Consider the following 21563-nt stretch of genomic DNA (forward strand, 5'->3'; position numbering starts at 1 on the left):
CACATAATGTTTAACAATCATATCACTAACTTCTGTAATTATTTGATATAAGTAATCAACATCACTTGTAGTTTCTGAAATTAAACAAGTCTATACTGAAGATTACTTAAAACCAAACTATTAAAATTCATTTCTTTCCTCTTTTTAATTATAATTATGTAAAAAAAAACACTTTCAATATAGATTACCTTTTATTTTGTCTCTAAATATTGCCAAAGGACAGATTTGTCTTCTAAATATTGATTTGGTTTTACTCTAAGACAAATTTGAAAATTTACACCAATGTCAATTACCGGTACATTATTGACAATTTCCATGCACCTACTGAAAAATGAACCCATATTTCTCATTCTTTACAATTTGAATGTTTGAAAATGTTGTTAATTTACTTCTAGTAACAAAATGATATGACTATGTCATTGAAATTTAAATATTAACTAACATTTTGTTTTCAAAATGATTTTCAGTAAATATTATTAAATATTAAACTTGCTCCAATTTCAAATGATTGAAATGATCTAATAGTTGTGTGGAATAACTTTAAAATCAACATGACCTGAGCCATTACAATTTATACAATGAACATGCCTGGCTTGAAGAAACAAGAGGGTCATGATGGCCCTGAAAGCGCTCACCTGTATATAGGCCCCTGGGCCAAGGCCAATTTTAAACCAGGGACTTTTATTTGAACAAACTTGGTAGACACCCATTGATAAATATCTAAGCTCTAGCACTGGGGTTTTTATATGAAGATTTTTAAGTTTTTACTATATACATATAGGGAAAAACAATGACCCCCCCTCCCCCCAAAAAAAAAAAATTTTGACCCCAGGGCTTTTCTTTGAACAAACTTGGCAGACACTCACTACAAGATATTTCATGCTTAGTATCTAAACTCTAGCTCTTTGGGTTTTTTATAAGAAGATTTTTTACGTTTTTACCTTATATAAATACGGAAAATCAATGACCCCCCGGGCGGGGCCAATTTTGACCCCAGGGTATTTATTTAAACAAACTTAAAATCAATGATTTCATGAAAAATCCCCTAGATGATATTTCATGAAAAATCTGGGGCGGGGCCAATTTTAATCCCACGGCCCTTATTTGAACAAACTTGGTAGACACCCACTAGAAGATATTTCATGCTTAATATCTAAGCTCTAGCTTTTTGGGTTTTTTAAAAGAAGATCTTTTAAGTTTTTTACTATATATAAATACGGAAAATCAATGACCCCCCGGGCGGGGCCAATTTTGACCCCAGGGTATTTATTTAAACAAACTTAGTAGACACTGACTAGATGATGTTTCATGCCAAATATATTAGTTCTAGCTCTTTTGTTTTCTAAAAGAAGATATTTTAAGTTTTTTCTTTTGGTTGCCATGGCAACCAGAGTTCTGCTTGGAATTAAATTCTTAGAACAATTTTAAAGTTGACTACCAAAGGAACATTCCTGTGAAGTTGATGAAATTGGCTTAGCAGTTTATGAGGAGATGTTGTTTAAAGTAAAAGTTTACGGCCGGACGCCGGACGAAAAGCTATCACAAAAGCTCACCATGTCACTTTGTAAAAGATAAGCTAAAAAGCTTAATTCAACTAAGCTACCAACAGAAAAAGCATCAGGTAAGACTACATAAAATGATTTGTACAGTCACGCTCTATGATAACTGTATGGTGACATTATTGCTGCTAGTGTCAGTCAAATTTGTAAAATTATGCACTAATCTAATGTAACCATGTGCAATAGCTGGGACTTTGTGTCTTTCCCTGGTATTAAAAGAGCTGACCAGAAGAGACAGTTTGTATAATCTACATTAAAGGCCCTTGGACTGCAATTTTGCACACAGATAAGGCATAGTCCTGGGACAGACAAAAGGTAAAATCTCAGTTAATTTCCACTGCTCTTTTCAGTTTTGGGTGGGTCGCCAATGATGACAACTGGTGCACAAACAACTACTATACACTATTTCAACTAAGTGCTATATTTAGGAATCTTGTCTAATTCAAACAATGCTATATACAACCAAGTGTCCTTCCAATAAGTGTTATATGTTACCGAAAAGCTCAATAGTTCTTGTAACTTTTCAATCACCAATTGTTGCCATTTTCATGCACTGATGAAAATCAAAAAGAACAATTATGGAAATATTTGTGAGAATAACGGCCTGTATTTTATCAAGAACTAATTTATTTTTATAACCAATCACAGGAAGTTTCTCTGTACAGCTCTGACATTTATGCCAATTTTACTACAGGACAAACACAAGAGTAATTCTCAAAGGTAAAAACAAAGTATTAACCCTGCTCAAGTATGTTGTAACTCCATGTAAATTGTTATGCAGATAACAGTATAATGCACTGAGGTAACAAAAGTCTAATTTTTTCCAGTTAACAAGACTTCAAAGGCAAACAATATCAAAACAGATATAATATCAATTCTATTATCAGGAAAAGGTAAAAATCTGGTCAACTTAATTTTTCAACAAAATTCTACAAGAACTTATTGGTAAGTTTTGTGTCACAATGGAACAAGAGAGTGTCACATAGAATGATATATTTCTCACCCTCACCCCTCATCACCACTCAGACAAAAGACAAGATTATATAGCACCATAAATGGGCTGAATTCACTACCAGTGTTTTAATCAATACGACCAACATTTTTCCACATCATAAACTATATTGCAGAGAGGATTCCTTTTTTGTGATCCATCGAGGAGAAAAAAATTACTAGAAACCCTACCGAGACTTTATATAATTCAAGAAGAGTGTTAATATGGAAATCATGTAAAATATTTTATATCACAAGATAGGACATAATCTGAAAAGGATTGGTGCTAATCAGGGAAGACTGAAGAATGGCTAAACAATAATGAGACAGTAAACCACCGACAGAAACACACACATATATAAAACTTGCTCCAAGACATGTCTACAGTCCTGAGAAAACATTTTACTGATTGTTAAGGTTGTCCCTTTAATGACAGAAAATTATATTCAGAATAACACCCTGCTTTTTATGTGTCTGAGTTTTCTTAGTATAATGTGACTCTAAAGCAGTTGTTTGGTTTGTTTGTATGTGTGTGTTTGGTTTTGTGTAGGAATGTGTTTGGGGAGGGGCAGGGTTGTGTGTGTGTGTTTTTATAGGGGGAATAGAGATTTAAAGCCCAGACTTGCACTGTGTTATATTTTTCATAAGCAAGAAGACCATGGCAGTCTATACCGCTCACCAGGCATTCAATGCGAGGAATGGTCATAATAGTTTAAAAAAAAGTTTATCAAGCAGTATCAAGAAATCTGTGGTCTCTCCTGACTCGATCATTTGTCACTACCTATAAGCAAGATGAGTTGTGTGTCATAAACCGCCCACCCCCCCCAACTTCTTTTCAAAACCACATTTAAAATAGTGATAAGCAAGGAAAAATTAATAAAAACTGACTGCCTGTACAAAATGGGAATGTCTGACCATTAAGTAACATGGGAACAGCCTCAAACAGTTAACAGACCAAAATGATCAAAATGTAAGGTGTATTGAGATTTTCATGTAATGGAAGCAATGTATGTTTTGTTACAGTTGCTGATCACTATTGTAGTGTATTGTCGTGTATTGATCTCAGGCAAGTGGCAGAAATTCCTCCTAATTGTGCTATCCTGGCTGGCTGGTATTTAGTATCAGTTAGTTAAACAAATATACACATTAACACTTAATGGATTCTCCACTACATATCATTCCATGTTATCATTACAGAACGGTCTTCGAAGATAGTTTTTTTACACAGTAACCAATTAAATTGTACTGAATTTAAAAATTCAACTGCAAACTACTTGTTTGGTAACATTTTTAAGCTTATTACCTTTACATTTCACTTTTCCCCTGTATTATATAACCACAACGGCGGTGCAATTTTCACCTGAATTCAAATTTGTGTAAGTAATCAAAAATAAACTTTTAATAAGATAAAAAGAAAACCACATTCATGAAACATGTTTAATCTGACCCCTGAGGGCTGAAACATATTTGTAGAGGTCTATATTAGGCATTATTAGGTGTAACCCTTTCCAAATCTGGAAATTTCAAGCAAAAAAGTCATAACTGGAATTCACTGCATTCCCATAAGAGAAAAATTTTGTAAAAAAAAAAACAAAAACAAAAAAACACATGATTTTCAAAGTAATTTATGACATAGAATCCTAAACAATTCACAAATGAATGGTTGTTTCGCAGGATAAACAAGAGCACCGCTAGGCGGAGCATTATATGCCCGAAAGTATTTTTTTTTTAAGTAAGGATGACCTTAACCGTTGACCTTTTGACCCCAAAATCAATAGGGGTCTTCTACCCAATATGGACAATCATCCTATGAAGTTTGAACATTGTGGGCCAAATGGAATTTAACATATGCTCCGGCAACTGTTTTCAGTATCAAGGTAATAGTGACCTTCACCTTTGACCTTTTGACCCCAAAATCAACAGGGGTCTTCTACCCAATATGGACAATCATCCTATGAAGTTTGAACATTGTGGGTCAAATGGAACTTAAGTTATGGGTGGAAACATATTTTTCAGTATCAATGTAATAGTGACCTTCACCTTTGACCTTGTGACCCCAAAATCAATAGGGGTCTTCTACCCAATATCGACAATCATCCTATGAAGTTTGAACATTGTGGGTCGAATGGAACTTAAGTTATGCTCTGGAAACTGTTTTCAGTTATAAGGTAATAGTGACCTTGACCTTTGGACCCCAAAATCAATAGGGGTCTTCTACCCAATATGGACAATCATCCTATGTAGTTTGAACATTGTGGGCCAATTGGAACTTAAGTTATGCTCCGGAAACTGTTTTCAGTATCAAGGTCATAGTGACCTTGACCTTTGACTTTGTGACCCCAAAATCAATAGGGGTCTTCTTCCCAATATGGACAATCATCCTATGAAGTTTGAACATTGTGGGTCGAATGGAACTTAAGTTATGCTCTGGAAACTGTTTTCGGTTATAAGGTAATAGTGACCTTGACCTTTGACCTTTTGACCCCAAAATCAATAGGGGTCTTCTACCCAATATGGACAATCATCCTATGTAGTTTGAACATTGTGGGCCAATTGGAACTTAAGTTATGCTCCGGAAACTGTTTTCAGTATCAAGGTAATAGTGACCTTGACCTTTCACCTAGTGACCCCAAATCAATAGGGGTCTTTTGCCAAATATGGACAATCATCCTATGAAGTTTGAATATTGTGGGCCAAATAGAACTTAAGTTATGCTCCGAAAACTGTTTCAGTTTTAAGGATATATTGACATTTGACCTTTTGACCCAAAAATTAATAGGGATCTTCTACCAAATATGGACAATCATCCTATGAAGTTTGGACAATGTGGGCAAATTGGAACTTAAGTTATGCTCCGGAAACTGTTTTCAGTTTTAAGGTAATAGTGACGTTGACCTTTGACCTTTTGACCCCAAAATCAATAGGGGTCTTCTTCCCAATATGGACAATCATCCTATGAAGTTTGAACATTGTGGGTCAAATGGAACTTAAGTTATGCTCCGGACACCGTTTTCAGTTTTAAGGTAATAGTGACCTTGACCTTTGACCTTTTGACCCCAAAATCAATAGGGGTCTTCTACCCAATATGGACAATCATCCTATGAAGTTTTAACATTGTGGGCCAAATGGAACTTAAGTTATGCTCCGGAAACCAAATTGCTAACGGACGGACGGACGTACGGACGGACGGACGGACGGACGGACGCCAGGGGGTATAACATAATATGCCCTTTCGGGCATATAAAAAGCTTGCTGTATGTATAAACACACCTTATTTCATCAATATCTGACCCAATACTGTAGTATAAAAATCATACAATTCTCTAAGACTAATTAGCAACCTTTCACAAAGGAAAAGAGAAAATGTATTCGAAATGGAAATATAATTAATCATAAGGAAGTAAACGTAGCACCAGAAAAAATAATGACTTATCCCTGTTTTACAACTGTACAGATGTGCAATGTCTCACCAATCAATTACTTTAGTACTATATTCTATGTGGTTCATGGGAAAATAGATATAAATCAATGGCCAATAATAATGTTGTATAATTTTCTAGCCAACGGTGATAGACGAGGCATTTTAATCAATATGTGAAATATTTGCAATGCAAATTATATCAATTTTATTCATTTAGAGTTGCCACTGGTTCCTAACATAGGCAGGAAGTAAAAACCACATGGGAGCCTTTACTGTTTAAATCATCACCAAAATCATCCTTGAGTGCATTATCAATCTTGTCTGTCATTTTAATGTTTGAAAAGCTTCCCTTATACTATATTGTTTTGTTTTCTTTTCCATCTAACGAATTCAGAATCAACAAGGCTATTTAATAAATATCCATTGAAATTGTTCTAGTTTTCCCCCAGTATATATATTAAAATCATGTCAACAACTTGAGACATTGGGTCTTTAGCTGACCTTTAGAAATCTGTGAATCATCTTAGACATTTCTGGAATCTTGTTTGATATGTCTGAGGTTGTGCTGTATCTGTAATTATTCATAATTCTAGCACATTGATTGATTAATGTCCAAGCAGTGATAACATCTCTAACATGTAACTGATCCAGACAGATAGCTGCATTTTATTGTGAGAACCTTTGGTAACATAACTAAAACCATGAAAATGATGGGCTGTCTTGAGCATCGTTTGTCCCAGGGATAAGACTTACTTTTATATCATTCACAGATATAACTTACCCCATCCACTCTCACAAATATATAGCTCAGGATGTGTTGTCAATAATTTTAGAAATGTTATGAAATAATCTCCCTCTAATCATCAAGGACAAAAGTACAATTAAGTATCCATTAACTATATACGTGTACATGTATGACCTGTAAAAAGTATACAAGTCTAAGTAGCCCAATTTGACTTCTCACTTCCCCTCTGTATGTGCATGTCATTGAAAAGGCGCGGAGCATCAGCAGATGATTGAAGAACAAATGCTATGTGTAAGACGGCAAGTTGGCATGTTCTCTACAGCTTGGGGTTACGTATAATGCAGTACGACTAGGCTTGCATGAAGTTAACTGACAGTGTCCTGACTAAAGCCGAAGGGAATGGCTCTACAAAGTGTGCAGTTGATAAGGATGGTGTATTAGAGTCTCTAGTATGAATGACGGCATGTAAGGTGACCCTTTGCTTGGCACCAACAGCCCTCAGGTTACTGCACATTTAGGTTCTCATTGACCACCATACAGTGACCTACTTTTGGCTAAAAAATCATACCTTTGGCTAATACTCCGTGGAAATTGCATGTAGGTAAATTATCACCACATACAGTAGCACAGATTTACAATAACATACCATTGAGTAATTCCCCACAAAACATTTTGCCGTAACAATTCTTTCAAAGGGACATAAATATCATATGAACATAGCACAATATAAATATCTCTAAATTTGTCAAAAATATTAAGATATGTATAATCAATCATGACATAATAAAATGTCAAACAAGTAAATTACCTATAAATTACAAGGTTGACAACTTTTGAGTCCAAAAAACCTTCCAAACTCACCACAAGTTCACATCCGTTTTACTACTTCCCTTTCTTAAAATAGTACTGCAAGATGGTAAAGATTTATGAAGTCAATTGTTGACTGACTATTCATGTCTCTTTGCAATTAAAACTCAATTTCATCACAATATTTTTTTTGTACATATTTGCCATCATTTATCATGTGAAATAGTCAATGAAAATGTTCCATTCATTTTTGAAAGTAGCATGTTGGACATGTGTTCAGAAAAATGTTTATTGAATTTTAGTATAAGTGTGTGTACATGGGGCATTTAAAATAAAAATTTGACCATCTTTTTGTTATAACTGGATGGTAACCTGATTCAGATTGGAGTACTCGTTTATTTTGCTTACAATGAGTTTAGAAGTTTCTGATGAATATGGAAGTTTTCTTGAGAAATAATCAGATGTTAAAAAGCGGTCATTGCTTTAATTTTTCAGCAGTACAGAAATAGTTAATGTAGAGGGAATAATTCATGATCTTATTGACAGTGTATTTGTTCAGAATTACTCTTCACTGACCAAATCAAACAGAGAGTGCCTGGAAAATGCAGTTTTCCCCCTGGGCAGGGCCAATATTGACCTAAGGGGCATGATTTATACCAGTTATTTTGTGTTCCACAAAGTTAAGTTACATGCCAAATATCTAAGCTCTGTGGATCATAGTTTCATACAGTAAGTCTCAGATCATGAGATGTGTTTTTTCCTACATAAGTCTATATAGATCAAGTGACATAATTCATTATCAGTTTTGTGAAGGTCAATAAGGCAATGCTACATGCTATATATCTAAGCTCTAGAGATTGCAGTTTCACACAATGAAACTTAAATGTGTTTTCCTAAAGTCTATATAAATGAAGTAATCATTCAGGAAGCCTAAACCTGTATTCTGCACATCGTCTTATTACAAGTAATATTTCTGCCAAAAAGATCTAATTTCAGTTCAAAAGATACAGAGCAGACACTTAATTTTAAAATTCATACAAAATGACTTCAAGTAAGACTTCATCCTTGACATGAGGAAGAGTCAAACCTGCACTCTGCACATAATTCTTCCAAGTAGTTCAAATTTCCTTCCAGCGGTTTAAAAGATACATGGAAATTGTTAACAGACAGATGGACCGTCAACCAGATACATAATGAAAATTATGACCAACTTAAAAGTTTTTGGACATCAACAGCAACTTCACCTACAACATGACTGTAGCAATAGGTCTTTTTTTTTCTCAGAAAAAAAAGGAGCTTATAAATGTCATTACATTTCCTTGTTGCAAAAAACATGATATGAGATTTAAAACTAATGAATAGTTTAAATGCTTCCTTGAAAAGGAGAAAAGAATGTATAATGACCAATTTACAAGGTGCAGATTTTGGTTAAGTGAAAAACTTTTTCTTTTTTTTTAAAAAACCCTAGATGTAACATGTTTTTTTGGGGGGTTTTTTTCTGGAAAGAGTGCATTATTCACTTTAAGGGAAATGGTTGCAATAAAGATATTGTAATAAAGAGAAACTGGCGTAACAATAACTCAATTTGTGTATTTAGTAGAATCACATACATCTGTACAGTTAACAGTGTTTGTAGATATGGAAATTTGTAAAACTTACAAAGCATATTCTCCTTAACATTACAAATTATGTTGTCATTTTCATAATGCATTGGAAAAAAATGTTTGTACTTTAAAATGTTTTAAATGCTGTCATGCCAATTACATTAGTAAACAGTGATGAGATAGGGCGACAGCAAACAATCTTTATCTTAATGACATTCCTCAGTGAAAAACAAGCAAACAGACTATCAGCTTTAATGGCAAAGATACATGTTCACATCCCAAACTAAACAATGTTCCCATTCTAAACTAAACAACTATTAAACTTTTAATAAGACCAAAGATAAACATTTAAAAGGACATTAAGTCAATGCCAGCTTTAAAAACAGATATTTAAGAGCTTAATTGAACGAAGTGTATTGAAATTTCTTTTACTTTCACAATTTTAAGCCAATCAGGATTACCAGAGTTTATTGATTGTGCAGGCATACCTGCTAAATTCTAATTGAATCATTAAGAAATAACACATAAATACATGCAGTAGGAAGAATAACTGTGTCTGGGATTTTATAAAAACTCTAGTTTAGGTTGGCTTCACTGAGATGTCATAATGTAAACATTCTTAAATGATGACACCAGAGTGTAGGCTGAAGCAGTTGCCCTATCATTTATATAAAGGTCTTTGGTATGACCTTTTCACAAAAGTTAGTCAGTATAAAGAAAACATATAGATGATAGGTGTTTCACAAAGAAATAAAAAAAAATATATATATTTCACAATGAGATAAAAAATATATATATCAAAGAGGAAATTAACATTTTTCAGATTGACATTTTTCAATATTTTGCTAGACCACACATGCTACACATGTATATTTCAAATCAACTATTCCTGACAACATGTGCAATAGTCCAAGTAAATTGTAGATTTATGACCTGATTTGTTGGAGACATCTCATTTACACTTGTGTCATGTTTCTCAACTTGTACACTCAAATCTAATTTGTCAGGGAACATCATATGTGACAATGAGAGAAATTTAATACATAGACAAATTCACTTGTTAAATACAGAGGAATAAAAAGAGACACTAAGAATATTGACTATCTTCATTATTTGAAACGAGTCCTGTTTCATAAACTCCTTTCTCACCAGGTTCTCTTTCATCTGCTTTTTTTACTGGTCATTTGTTTGCACTTTCATTCAATCAATTTTTTTATTAAAGGAAAATTTATCTTAGAAATGTGAATATCTCCATTGATCTGACTTTGCAAAACAAAGACACTTACCTCGAGCAGATAATTTTTTTGTATTTATTATTTTTGCTGCAAATTCTAGACCTGTAGATTTTTGAACACATCTTCTCACTATAGAAAAAGCACCTCTGAAAATAAATATAATCTCATTACAGAAAAACTTCATGTATGAAATAAAAAAAAAAAAATCAGCATATTAAATGTCAACATGCAATATGAAAGTTCCTAAAGAAATGTCAATTCATCTAAACATATATAGTGATTGGTCTGAAAAAGACTTCTTACTTATCTAATGTTCAACAATCATGACAACGACATAAATATGAATATCAAAATTGTTTCAATCAAGCGATTCTTCTAAAAATAAACTTTACCCTAGTTTCCATGACCTGTTGACCTTGATCATCACATGTTCCAAGGAAACAGTAAAAAATACAGAACAATTGCTGAAGTTTTCATGCTGAGTTCCATTAAAATGTTTTCAAAAGTAAAATATTGTGAAGTGAAAAACAAAGTAATTTACACATTGCAAACAGCACTTACAATCCACATAAATTATCAAAAAGGTCAAAATATCATTAATGATTAATCACACATGACATACATGTAAATATAAACTATTAATTGAATTTTCAATCTTTTTTTATTTATTAAAATCTTGGTACAAATGTACATTTTTCACAAGTTAGATTTTCTTGAAATATTATGCAGATTAAATTACCCTTAGTTTGCTGTAATATGATCAGGGTCTGCACTGTTTCATATTCAGCAGTGCCAATGTCTATTTTGAGAAGTTTCCTAAAAAAAATGAATGATGGACAAGTGCATTTAAGACTTGAGGGTTTAATAAAATTACTGAATAGATAGGACTGGTGTTAATTTCAGCCTACTCACAAACTGTCCCTTTTTTTTGTTAAAGGTTGTAGAGTATCATTTACAGAAATAAATACTTCTATAACCCCTGTCACACTAAAGCGGCGTTCTTACAGCATCCTAAAAAAATCAGGATACCGAGGTCAGCGCAGTAAGATCTAAAGAAAGTTCAGGACACAGAAGTGAGCGCAGTAAGATCTAAAGAAAATTCAGAATGCTGAGATGAGCGCAGTAAGATCTAAAGAAAATTCAGGAAACAGAAGTGAGATCCCCAAGCATAGAATGCTGACCAATGGCGCACATTTTGAGCATGTTCGAAACAAACCCTATAACTTTGCGCTCCGATAAGAGTGCAGTGGGATTGCAGTAAGGATGCCGTACCAACTCCTGCAAGGCAACAAGACGCCATGAAAGTGCAGAAGGATTGCCTAATTATCGCATTGTAAGGATATTGTGCAGCGTCTCTATGGTGCTTTTACGGAGTTTAACTATTTCAGTGCAGGGTGAGCGCCGCAAGAGAGCTGTGAAAGCGCAATGGATGCAGAAGAAGCGCAGTCCGAACACATACAATTGCCATTTAAATGATTAAAAACTCATTACAACATTGTGAAATCTCTGTTGCAATGCCATTATTGTTGTAGGGATGCCACCAAGACGCCTTAAAGTCTCCATGTCATCAAAAACATCAGATTTTTCTTGCGATCTCGCAGCACTTTGTTAAATTTAACAACACAATGCAAGCGCAGTCTAGTTTGATAGGGCCTTAAGATATCTTTGATATATAACATTCCAATGAGGGCACCTTTACATTGTGAAAAATATTGTTTGGCATTTCCTTTCTTTACTTTTTCTTATTCAATAACAATGGAATGCTATCTGAATAACATTCCTGTCTGTACAAGACAGCAGTCATGAATATGCTGAATTCATTGCAATGTCAGGTTTTAAGGAGCTCAACTGAGGTTCAAAAGCCACATATTATGATATTATAGATTATTTAGCTTTCTTTTATTTCTTAAAAATAGCTCTTCTTATTTCAAAGCTTTATTCACACAAGTGTCCATAACTCGTAAATTTGCATGCAGGTGTCCTTTACGGCATGTAAATGACTTAATTGTTGTAAATGTTTCAGTGACTGTCTTTTAGTGCCAATTAGGGTGGTCATACCTTAAAATGTAAAAAGTACAAGAATGAAAATAATTATACTCAGAATTAAATGGAAAATCAATATTTCATGTGATCTTAGGCCATTTTGAGTGAAAAGCATTTAAATGATTTTAATATATACCTAATATTCAACTTCTTTTGTTGAGCAAAAATTAACATTATTAAGTACATGTACAGTGGAAAATAAATTCTGTATAAACCAAACGAGAACAATCAGTATCACATGTGTCCCTTCATGATAGCCGTAACTCTGCAAAAAATCATTCAACCTAAAAACATGTGTAATATGCACAAGAATTTGAGCTATCGATCAATCCTGTAAAGTTTCTTTGAAATCGCATTACTTGTATAACACGAGTACATGTGTAGTTAGGACAAATTTCAAAATTAAAATCATGAAAGGGCAAAAACTCTGACAAAAATCAATCAACCGAAAATTGTTGATGAGATGCACATCTAGACATGGTATTGATCCTTTCCCTAAAGTTTTGATGAAATTGCACCTGTAGTCCAGACCTAGACAAACATCTTGACAAAGTTTGATGATGAATGATGCAAAAATGTGACCGCTAGAGTGTAAACAAGGTCTTTCTATTTTTAGCTCCGGTGACCTACTTTTTCATCCAAGATGACCCATGTTCAAACTCATCCGAGCTATCACCTAGACAAGCATCTTGACCTAGTTTGATGATGATTGATGCAAAAATGTGACCGCTAGAGTGTTAACAAGGTTTTTTATTTTTAGCTCCGGTGACCTACTTTTTCATCCGAGATGACCCATGTTCGAACTCATCCAAGCTATCAACTAGATAAGCATCCTGACCAAGTTTGACGATGATTGATGCAAAAATGTGACCACTAGAGTGTTCACAAGGTTTTTCTATTTTTAGCTCCTGTGACCTAGTTTTTCATCAGAGATGAACCATGTTCGAACTTATCCAAGCAATTGACTAGACAAGCATTCTGACCAAGTTTGATGATGATTGGTTCAAAAATGTGACCTCTAGAGTGTTCACAAGGTTTTTCTATTTATAGCTCCTGTGACCTACATTTCATCCGAGATGACCCATGTTCGAACTCATCCGAGCTATCACCTACACAAACATCCTGACCAAGTTTGATGATGATTGGGTCAAAAATGTGACCTCTAGAGTGTTCACAAGGTTTTTCTATTTTTAGCTCTTGTGACCTAGTTTTTCATCCGAGATGAGCCATGTTCGAACTCATCCGAGCTTTCAACTAGATAAGCATCCTGACCAAGTTTGATGATGATTGAGGCAAAAATGCGACAGCTAGAGTGTTCACAAGCAATTGTGGACGTACGACGGACATTCATCGATCTGAGCAAGCTCAGGTGAGCTAAAAAAAACATGCGGTTAGACGTAGGTTGTGTTTTCATGTTTTGTTTAAATTCTATGATACATGTAGCTAGATAAATTTATAAACATGCATATTTAAATAAAACAAACTTCTGATTGCAAATAGTAACTTCCCATAAAAGGATGTAGGCGAAAGCGAAAGTAGAAATAAATGATGCTCGACGGTGTGGGATATCTCAATTTGTTCTGTCCTGGTTATAACGAGACCCGGTTATAACGAGGAATCATCCAAAGTCCCAACGATCTCGTTGTATCCGAAGTGCACTGTATATACATGACGTACATGTTGTATTATGGTTAGTGAAAAATACCAATTTTTGTAGGAACAAACCCACGAGTAACAGGGTGCAATATAACAGTGCGGCAGTGTAACTGATTCCAAACAGGGCAAAAACTAGTTCATGTAGATGGAAAATGCAGGGTGTCTGTTTGACCCTTGAAATGACTCTTTGACCCTTCAAATTTCCAAAAGGCCTGATCTGACCCTCAGGATTTTTCTGGAGGGTCAGATTTTGTTAAAATCATGGGGACTTGGCCTTGTAGTCGGTAAAACTTAGTCAAAATGACCCTCAGGATTTCATGGCTAGTGAACATCCTGAAAATGAGTATTTTTTTGTAAACTTTGTCAAGATAACAAAGATAGAAAGTTAGTGAGAAATACAAATTATAGAATTCCTAGAGCAGAATGGGCCTTAGTTCTGGCTTCCAAAACTTTATAACCCACTAATTAACATTTTTGTTTTTCATCTGATGCGGCATTAAAAGTTTTGGATTAGACCCGTTACAAAACCTAACCTAAATAACATAAGTTGATTTAACTTAATTTTCGCTTGCAAATTTATACACTTGACCCAATCAACAGTGTAAGAAATAAGGATTTGAATCGACTAGGCTGGTTGGACTACCAGATTGGAATATTCTCTAGTCCAAAAGCCCGGGGAGAAATTTAGTAGTCAGAGGCTATTTGACTACTGCTAATTTCGAACACTGAATCAATTATTGTGTATTTTACGATAAAACAATTATTTTAATATCGTTCTATACCAATTAAAGTATCAAAATATAAATACCTTCATTAAAATTGACTATTTAACTCTAAAACATCAAATTGACTATTTAACTCTAAAACATCAATTACGCCGACTACAGTCGGCCATGACATTTAGGTGTCATGTGAGACCTCATATGACGTCCAGGGTGTCCGTTTGACCCTTGAAATGACTCTTAGACCCTTCAAATTTCCAAAAGGCCTGATCTGACCCTCAGGATTTTTCTGGAGGGTCAGATTTTGTTAAAATCATGGGGACTTGGCCTTGTAGTCGGTAAAACTTAGTCAAAATGACCCTCAGGATTTCATGGCTAGTGAACATCCTGACGTCATTCACGGATTTATATTACAAGGATCGGACACTTTCGTTTAGCTTAAAGTCCCGTCGCGCGCATGCGCGGAATCGGATAAAGGTGGACAGAATGAGATGGCGGAACGTGCGGAGTACGAAATATGACAGATTTTCACCGGAGTATGTGGTGTTATTGCAGCTTTGTGAAAAATTATACACATATGAATGTATTGATACAGTATTATTTTGTGTCGCTCAAGTATTATTATATGAAAATATGCTGATAGAACGCTGCAACGCTTTGTTAAAAAGTATCTAATTTAAAAAATATTCGCCTATTGTTTAGGCATACTCTCTACACTTCGCCGCCCTTTTACTTCAAGCACGAATTATTACCGCGATTCAGAATAAGATAATTATTTTTTACATGGTTTAATGATGGCATTGCAAAAAAACGTTTCTTGATTGCTAAAAAACTTTTAAAGAAATTCATGTTTGAAATGTGTCTTTATTTCTGTGAATTATTTTCAAATGATTTGTACATTTTTTATTTGATTACCTGTATATTAATATAAATATAGTAAATATTCTACTATTAAGTGTATTAAATATATTTTCAGATCATTCTAGACAAGCATTCCTATATAGATGAATTCATTAGATTGGCAAGGAAGAAACTTTTATTGGCATAGAGCTGTTTTATAATATTATTTTTTATTTTGAAACATAATTTTTTCATAGATATCCTAAACAATTCACGTCAAATGATTTATTTATCACATGTTAATTTTCATCATTTTTCAGAGAAAGGACTATACAAATTTAGTTGTATATTTTCAATTTCATTTATAAATGTTAATAAAGAAAATAGATTTACATTGTATTTATATATATCCTCTTCAGAATCATTTTCTTACCACATGAACTGTAGTTAAAGACCGCGCATATACAAAATATACATTCAAATTATATTTGTTTTTGAAGATTGAGTGTTGCAATTATCACATGTAACCTGGAAATGAAAGTTTGGAAATAAAGGTTTTTTAATTATCACTTACCCCCCTTCAAAAGTAATTAAACTTGAAAGAAATTTAAGCGATGTGTAAAAAATAATCAACAGTTACTTTTATTTCGCAAAATACTGACTCAAACTGTAAAGATTTTTATTGTTTTTCTAGCGTTACATTAAAAAGTATAATAAATATCTTTCTACAGGCATTCAAATAAAAAGAATAATTCAAATATACGGATTAAAATATACGAGTGACATTAAAAAGGCAGGAATCGAGACAGCCACACGAGAGAACTTTACTGTTACGATGATTGTCTTAATTTATACTTCACTGCACCGACATTTGAAAACAGATTTACAAAAAAATAATAATGATATAAATGATGAATGAAATTTAAATATTCTATGAAAATGGCAATATTGACAATCTCGGCAATATTTTGTACTAAAAAATGAATAAATTTTCTTCACGTGTCAAGGCCGCAATACATTACCCGTAAAACAATTGTGCGTTAATAAATTTGACTACATAACCCAACAAATCTTAAATATTGCATCTTTGATCATCTGTGAATAACTTACATCGGCTTCTTTTTTGTTTTGAAACTGAAAGTACTATGGTACCGTAATAATAAATTTCAAATACCTGCTTTTTATATAAAAAAATGTAAATTTACCGCGGATTTCGTAAAGTTAATTTTTTAACCGTCGTTGCGGACAGATAAACTGTACATTTAAAAAAACAAATTAGATATTTGAATTAACCAAGTATTTTTCTTCAAAATAAACTTTAAATTTCCAAAATCGGATAATAAATGAAAAAGTTATATGGTATTTTGTAAAGTAGGTATCCGTTGCGAACGGGCATTTACGCTTCGCGCCGGTAAATTATCGATCGATGTACCTTTATCGGGTGCACGACAAGATATTTAAGCATTTATATAGGGTTAACTGGGAGTGTCCGATCCCTGTAATATAAATCCGTGCGTCATTCGACAATAGAGTTGTGTACTATATTTAGAGAACATCTTTGTTGACATGATTATATATAAGGGTACGTTGAAGACCTTTAGCTAAATGGGCCTTAGATATGTAAAGTTGCTGACCTAAGCCAGATTCTGCCTTATGAAAAGTTTGCTAAACGTGCCATTAATAATTGAGAAATTTTAATATGACACTGCTTTGACAAGAAGTATCTGCAGGTGGCCATGATTTGTTACACAAAGCATTTTCACAATGCTACTTTATTGCTAGTTTGGTTCATTATATTTTTTAATGATCCAATAGTTTTATGTTGAAGAAATGTTGCAGATATATTAAATTTACTTTGATGTTTTAAAATATCCAACTGTTTTCTTTTATTTGAACATTTGTTAAGCTTTTTTGACACATAAGTAAAGGTGTTGTCTCTAGGACAGGGCCGAGATTAGGGCACAAACGTCATAATCTTAGGACAGAAATTAAACTATTCTGCTCAGAGACAATTACGGGCACCATATGGACCACTCATTGATGCCTTCATAATTCATGTATATATCTAACCACAATATTAATTTATCGTGGCAAACACAATACTCCAAAAACTTGATCTCGAATAATAAAATCCAAAATTTTGATAATCTTCATCAGTCCAAGAGAATTTTACCGAAACACCGTTTCTGAGCTGTCAAGACTCCGGAAACAAAAATACAAACTTATTACTGGAAACTTTATAAAGTCCGATATTATTATGTAGCTGAAATACAACAATTAAATCCAAAGCACAAATGCTGTGCGACTTACTTTCCTAATTCTTCTTTTAATTCGTAATTATCATTAAATTTTGATGTACTGTTTTGTACGGCCATGTTGAATCGTAAATGGCCTTCTCGCACTGTCTCGTTAATTCTCGTGTCAAAAACGAGATCGATAAACACGTGGGTATGTTTACAAACAATCTGTCAACTCACGGATTTATATTACTCCGTGGTCAACTGTAACCGAAATATTCACCAAACACCATTAACCGTTGCTGACCACTGTGATTGGGTCGATCGTCGATTCAGGGCTTTAAAGTTTAATAGCAATTTTAAATAAATCATGATGTTTTGATGAACTAGTAGTCCTGCATGTATAAACTATTAATTAAGCAAATAAAAGTCTTAAAGAAATTTAATCGTGATATTTATTGAAACCTCGGACCAAATTATGTTATTGCCCTGAAAATCCGAAATTTAAAGTCTTCGATTGCTCCTCTCCCCACCCCGACCCTGAAAATCCGAAATTTCGAGTCTCCGATTGCCCTTGCGGATTTGATGCCTGTGTAATTAAATACTTGTAAATGAGTAGAACTACATATTACAATAAAATAGTTTCCATAATAAATTATTACTATTATTACTTGCTACATTATAGTAAAATATAATTATATTTGAAGCGCTACATGTTTAAATTAAGTTAAATGAGCACTATTCACCAATTTTCAATATAACAACATTAATTTAGTTGATTATTTAGTTTAAGTCGATGTTCTATATCTAGCATAGTGCCATATTTCCTGACTAACTTTATTACAAACAAGATTGATTGATTTATTGATTGATTGATTGATTTATTTATTTATTTATACGTGCAACTGTGGTAGTGAAGAGATATGTCACACCGGAAAATAATGTAATTATAAAAAGACAGCGCAAGACCGTATGCTGTGGTCCTGATTCACAGTTCCTTTGCGTTCCATGTCATCTTGTCCGTCGTCTGATGTCGTTCTTCGTACGTATCCGCACAGTGCATTTTCATGTAATTGCCGCCAGGGTGCTATGCAAAATATTGCACGTTCGTCGATTGAACAGTCAAACTCCAAATTGAAAGTAACTGTTCAATCGACAAACATACGAAATCCATAACTTGTAAAGCACTGTCAATGCACAAAACTTGTAACAAAGCAAAAGAAAAATGTTGAAGTTCGGTCTGATTAACAGTCAGTGGTTATAATTTACCCCATAGCACCTGCTCAAGTATAATTAATTATCCATAATAGGATATGGTGCAGTAGTATATGTAGAAAAATACACAGTAACAAGCAAAAGAGCATTGTACGTAGGCCTATTTGTACAAAACAACCCGTAGCCTAGATGAATAGAAAATAACATATTTTTAGGATCATGTTGACAAATTATTTGATTGGTTTATGCTTCTTCCTCATCAATCTTTCATTTAAATCGGCAAAAAATTTGCTTGTAGCAGTAAGTGACTCCATATTGAAGAGACCTGGAACTATCAACGAGGACAGACATCGGATTGAAGAGTCCTAGCACCAAGCAACAAGCAACAAGGACGGATGGGATTAAAGAGTCCTAACATTATCAACGAGGGCAGACATCGAGTTTAAGAGTCCTAACATCATCAACGAGTACAGACATCGGATTAAAGTGTGCTAGCACCATCAACAAGGACAGACATGGTATTTAAGAGTCCAAACATTATCAGCGAGGGCAGACATCGGATTTAAGAGTCCTAACATTATCAACGAGGACAGACATCGGATTGAAGAGACCTAACATCATCAACGAGGATAGACATCGGATTGAAGAGACCTAACATCATCAACGAGGGCAGACATCAGATTGAAGAGTCCTTACATTATCAACGAGGACAGACATCGGATTGAAGAGACCTTACATTATCAACGAGGACAGACATCGGATTGAAGAGACCTAACATCATCAACGAGGACAGACATCGGATTGAAGAGTCCTTACATTATCAACGAGGGCAGACATCGGATTGAAGAGTCCTTACATTATCAACGAGGACAGACATCGGATTGAAGAGTCCTTACATTATCAACGAGGACAGACATCGGATTGAAGAGACCTAACATTATCAACGAGGACAGACATCGGATTGAAGAGACCTAACATCATCAACGAGGGCAGACATCAGATTGAAGAGTCCTTACATTATCAACGAGGACAGACATCGGATTAAAAAGTCCTAACATTATAAACGAGGACAGACATCAGATTGAAGAGTCCTAACATTATCAACGAGGACAGACATCGGATTGAAGAGACCTAACATCATCAACGAGGGCAGACATCAGATTGAAGAGTCCTTACATTATCAACGAGGACAGACATCGGATGGAAGAGTCCTAACATGATCAGCGAGGGCAGACATCGGATTTAAGAGTACTAACATTATCAACAAGGACAGACATGGGATTAAAGAGCCCTAACATTATCAACAAGGACGGAAATGGGATTTAAGAGTCCTAACATTATCAACGAGGACAGACATCGGATTGAAGAGTCCTAACATTATCAACGAGGACAGACATCGGATTGAAGAGTCCTAACATTATCAACGAGGGCAGACATCGGATTGAAGAGTCCTAATATTATCAACGAGGACAGACATCGGATTGAAGAGTAGTAGCATTATCAATGACATCGGATTGAAGAGTCCTAACATTATCAGCGAGGGCAGACATCGGATTTAAGAGTCCTAACATCATCAACGAGTACAGACATCGGATTAAAGAGTGCTAGCACCATCAACAAGGACGGACATGGGATTTAAGAGTCCTAACATTATCAACGAGGACAGACATCAGATTGAAGAGTAGTTATCGGATTGAAGAGTCCTAACATCATCAACGAGGGCAGACATTGGATTGAAGAGTCCTCACATTATCAACGAGGACAGACATCGGATTAAAAAGTCCTAACATTATCAACGAGGGCAGACATCGGATTGAAGAGTCCTAACATTATCAACGAGGGCAGACATCGGATTGAAGAGTCCTTACATTATCAACGAGGACAGACATCGGATTGAAGAGTCCTAACATGATCAGCGAGGGCAGACATCGGATTTAAGAGTCCTAACATTATCAACAAGGACAGAGCCCTAACATTATCAACAAGGACGGAAATGGAATTTAAGAGTCCTAACATTATCAACGAGGACAGACATCGGATTGAAGTGTCCTAACATTATCAACGAGGACAGACATCGGATTGAAGAGTCCTAACATTATCAACGAGGGCAGACATCGGATTGAAGAGTCCTAACATTATCAACGAGGACAGACATCGGATTGAAAAAGTGGTAGTATTATCAATGACATCGGATTGAAGAGTCCTAACATTATCAACGAGGACAGACATCAGATTGAAGAGTAGTTATCGGATTGAAGAGTCCTAACATCACCAACGAGGGCAAACATTGGATTGAAGAGTCCTAACATTAATGAGGACAGACATCGGATTTAAGAGTCCTAACATTATCAACGAGGGCAGACATCGGATTGAAGAGTGGTAGTATTATCAATGACATCGGATTGAAGAGTCCTAACATTATCAGCGAGGGCAGACATCGGATTTAAGAGTCCTAACACCATTAACGAGTACAGACATCGGATTAAATA

General features: G+C 34.5%; 1 protein-coding gene across 6 annotated transcripts in view; it reads right to left on the bottom strand.

Moving 5' to 3' along the window:
* The window catches only part of LOC132733704 (calcium/calmodulin-dependent protein kinase type II subunit delta-like), a 118229-nt gene extending 100150 nt beyond the window's left edge, over positions 1 to 18079 (bottom strand). For 4 of the 6 annotated variants that reach the window (XM_060720375.1, XM_060720373.1, XM_060720371.1 and 1 more), the window contains exons 1-2: positions 17933 to 18078; positions 10413 to 10507 (exon numbers count right to left, since the gene is read on the bottom strand). In XM_060720375.1, the coding sequence (XP_060576358.1) occupies positions 10413 to 10507; positions 17933 to 17997 (160 nt within the window). In that variant the 5' untranslated portion in view covers positions 17998 to 18078. Of the gene's footprint in view, positions 1 to 10412; positions 10508 to 17932 lie in introns of all 6 variants that reach the window. The other 2 variants (XM_060720370.1, XM_060720369.1) reach the window with 1 other exon arrangement.
* Between the last annotated feature and the right edge of the window lie 3484 nt (positions 18080 to 21563).

This window comes from Ruditapes philippinarum, unplaced genomic scaffold (assembly GCF_026571515.1).
Source record: "Ruditapes philippinarum isolate M1 unplaced genomic scaffold, ASM2657151v2 ctg802_1_1_1_1, whole genome shotgun sequence".
NCBI lineage: Eukaryota > Metazoa > Mollusca > Bivalvia > Venerida > Veneridae > Ruditapes > Ruditapes philippinarum.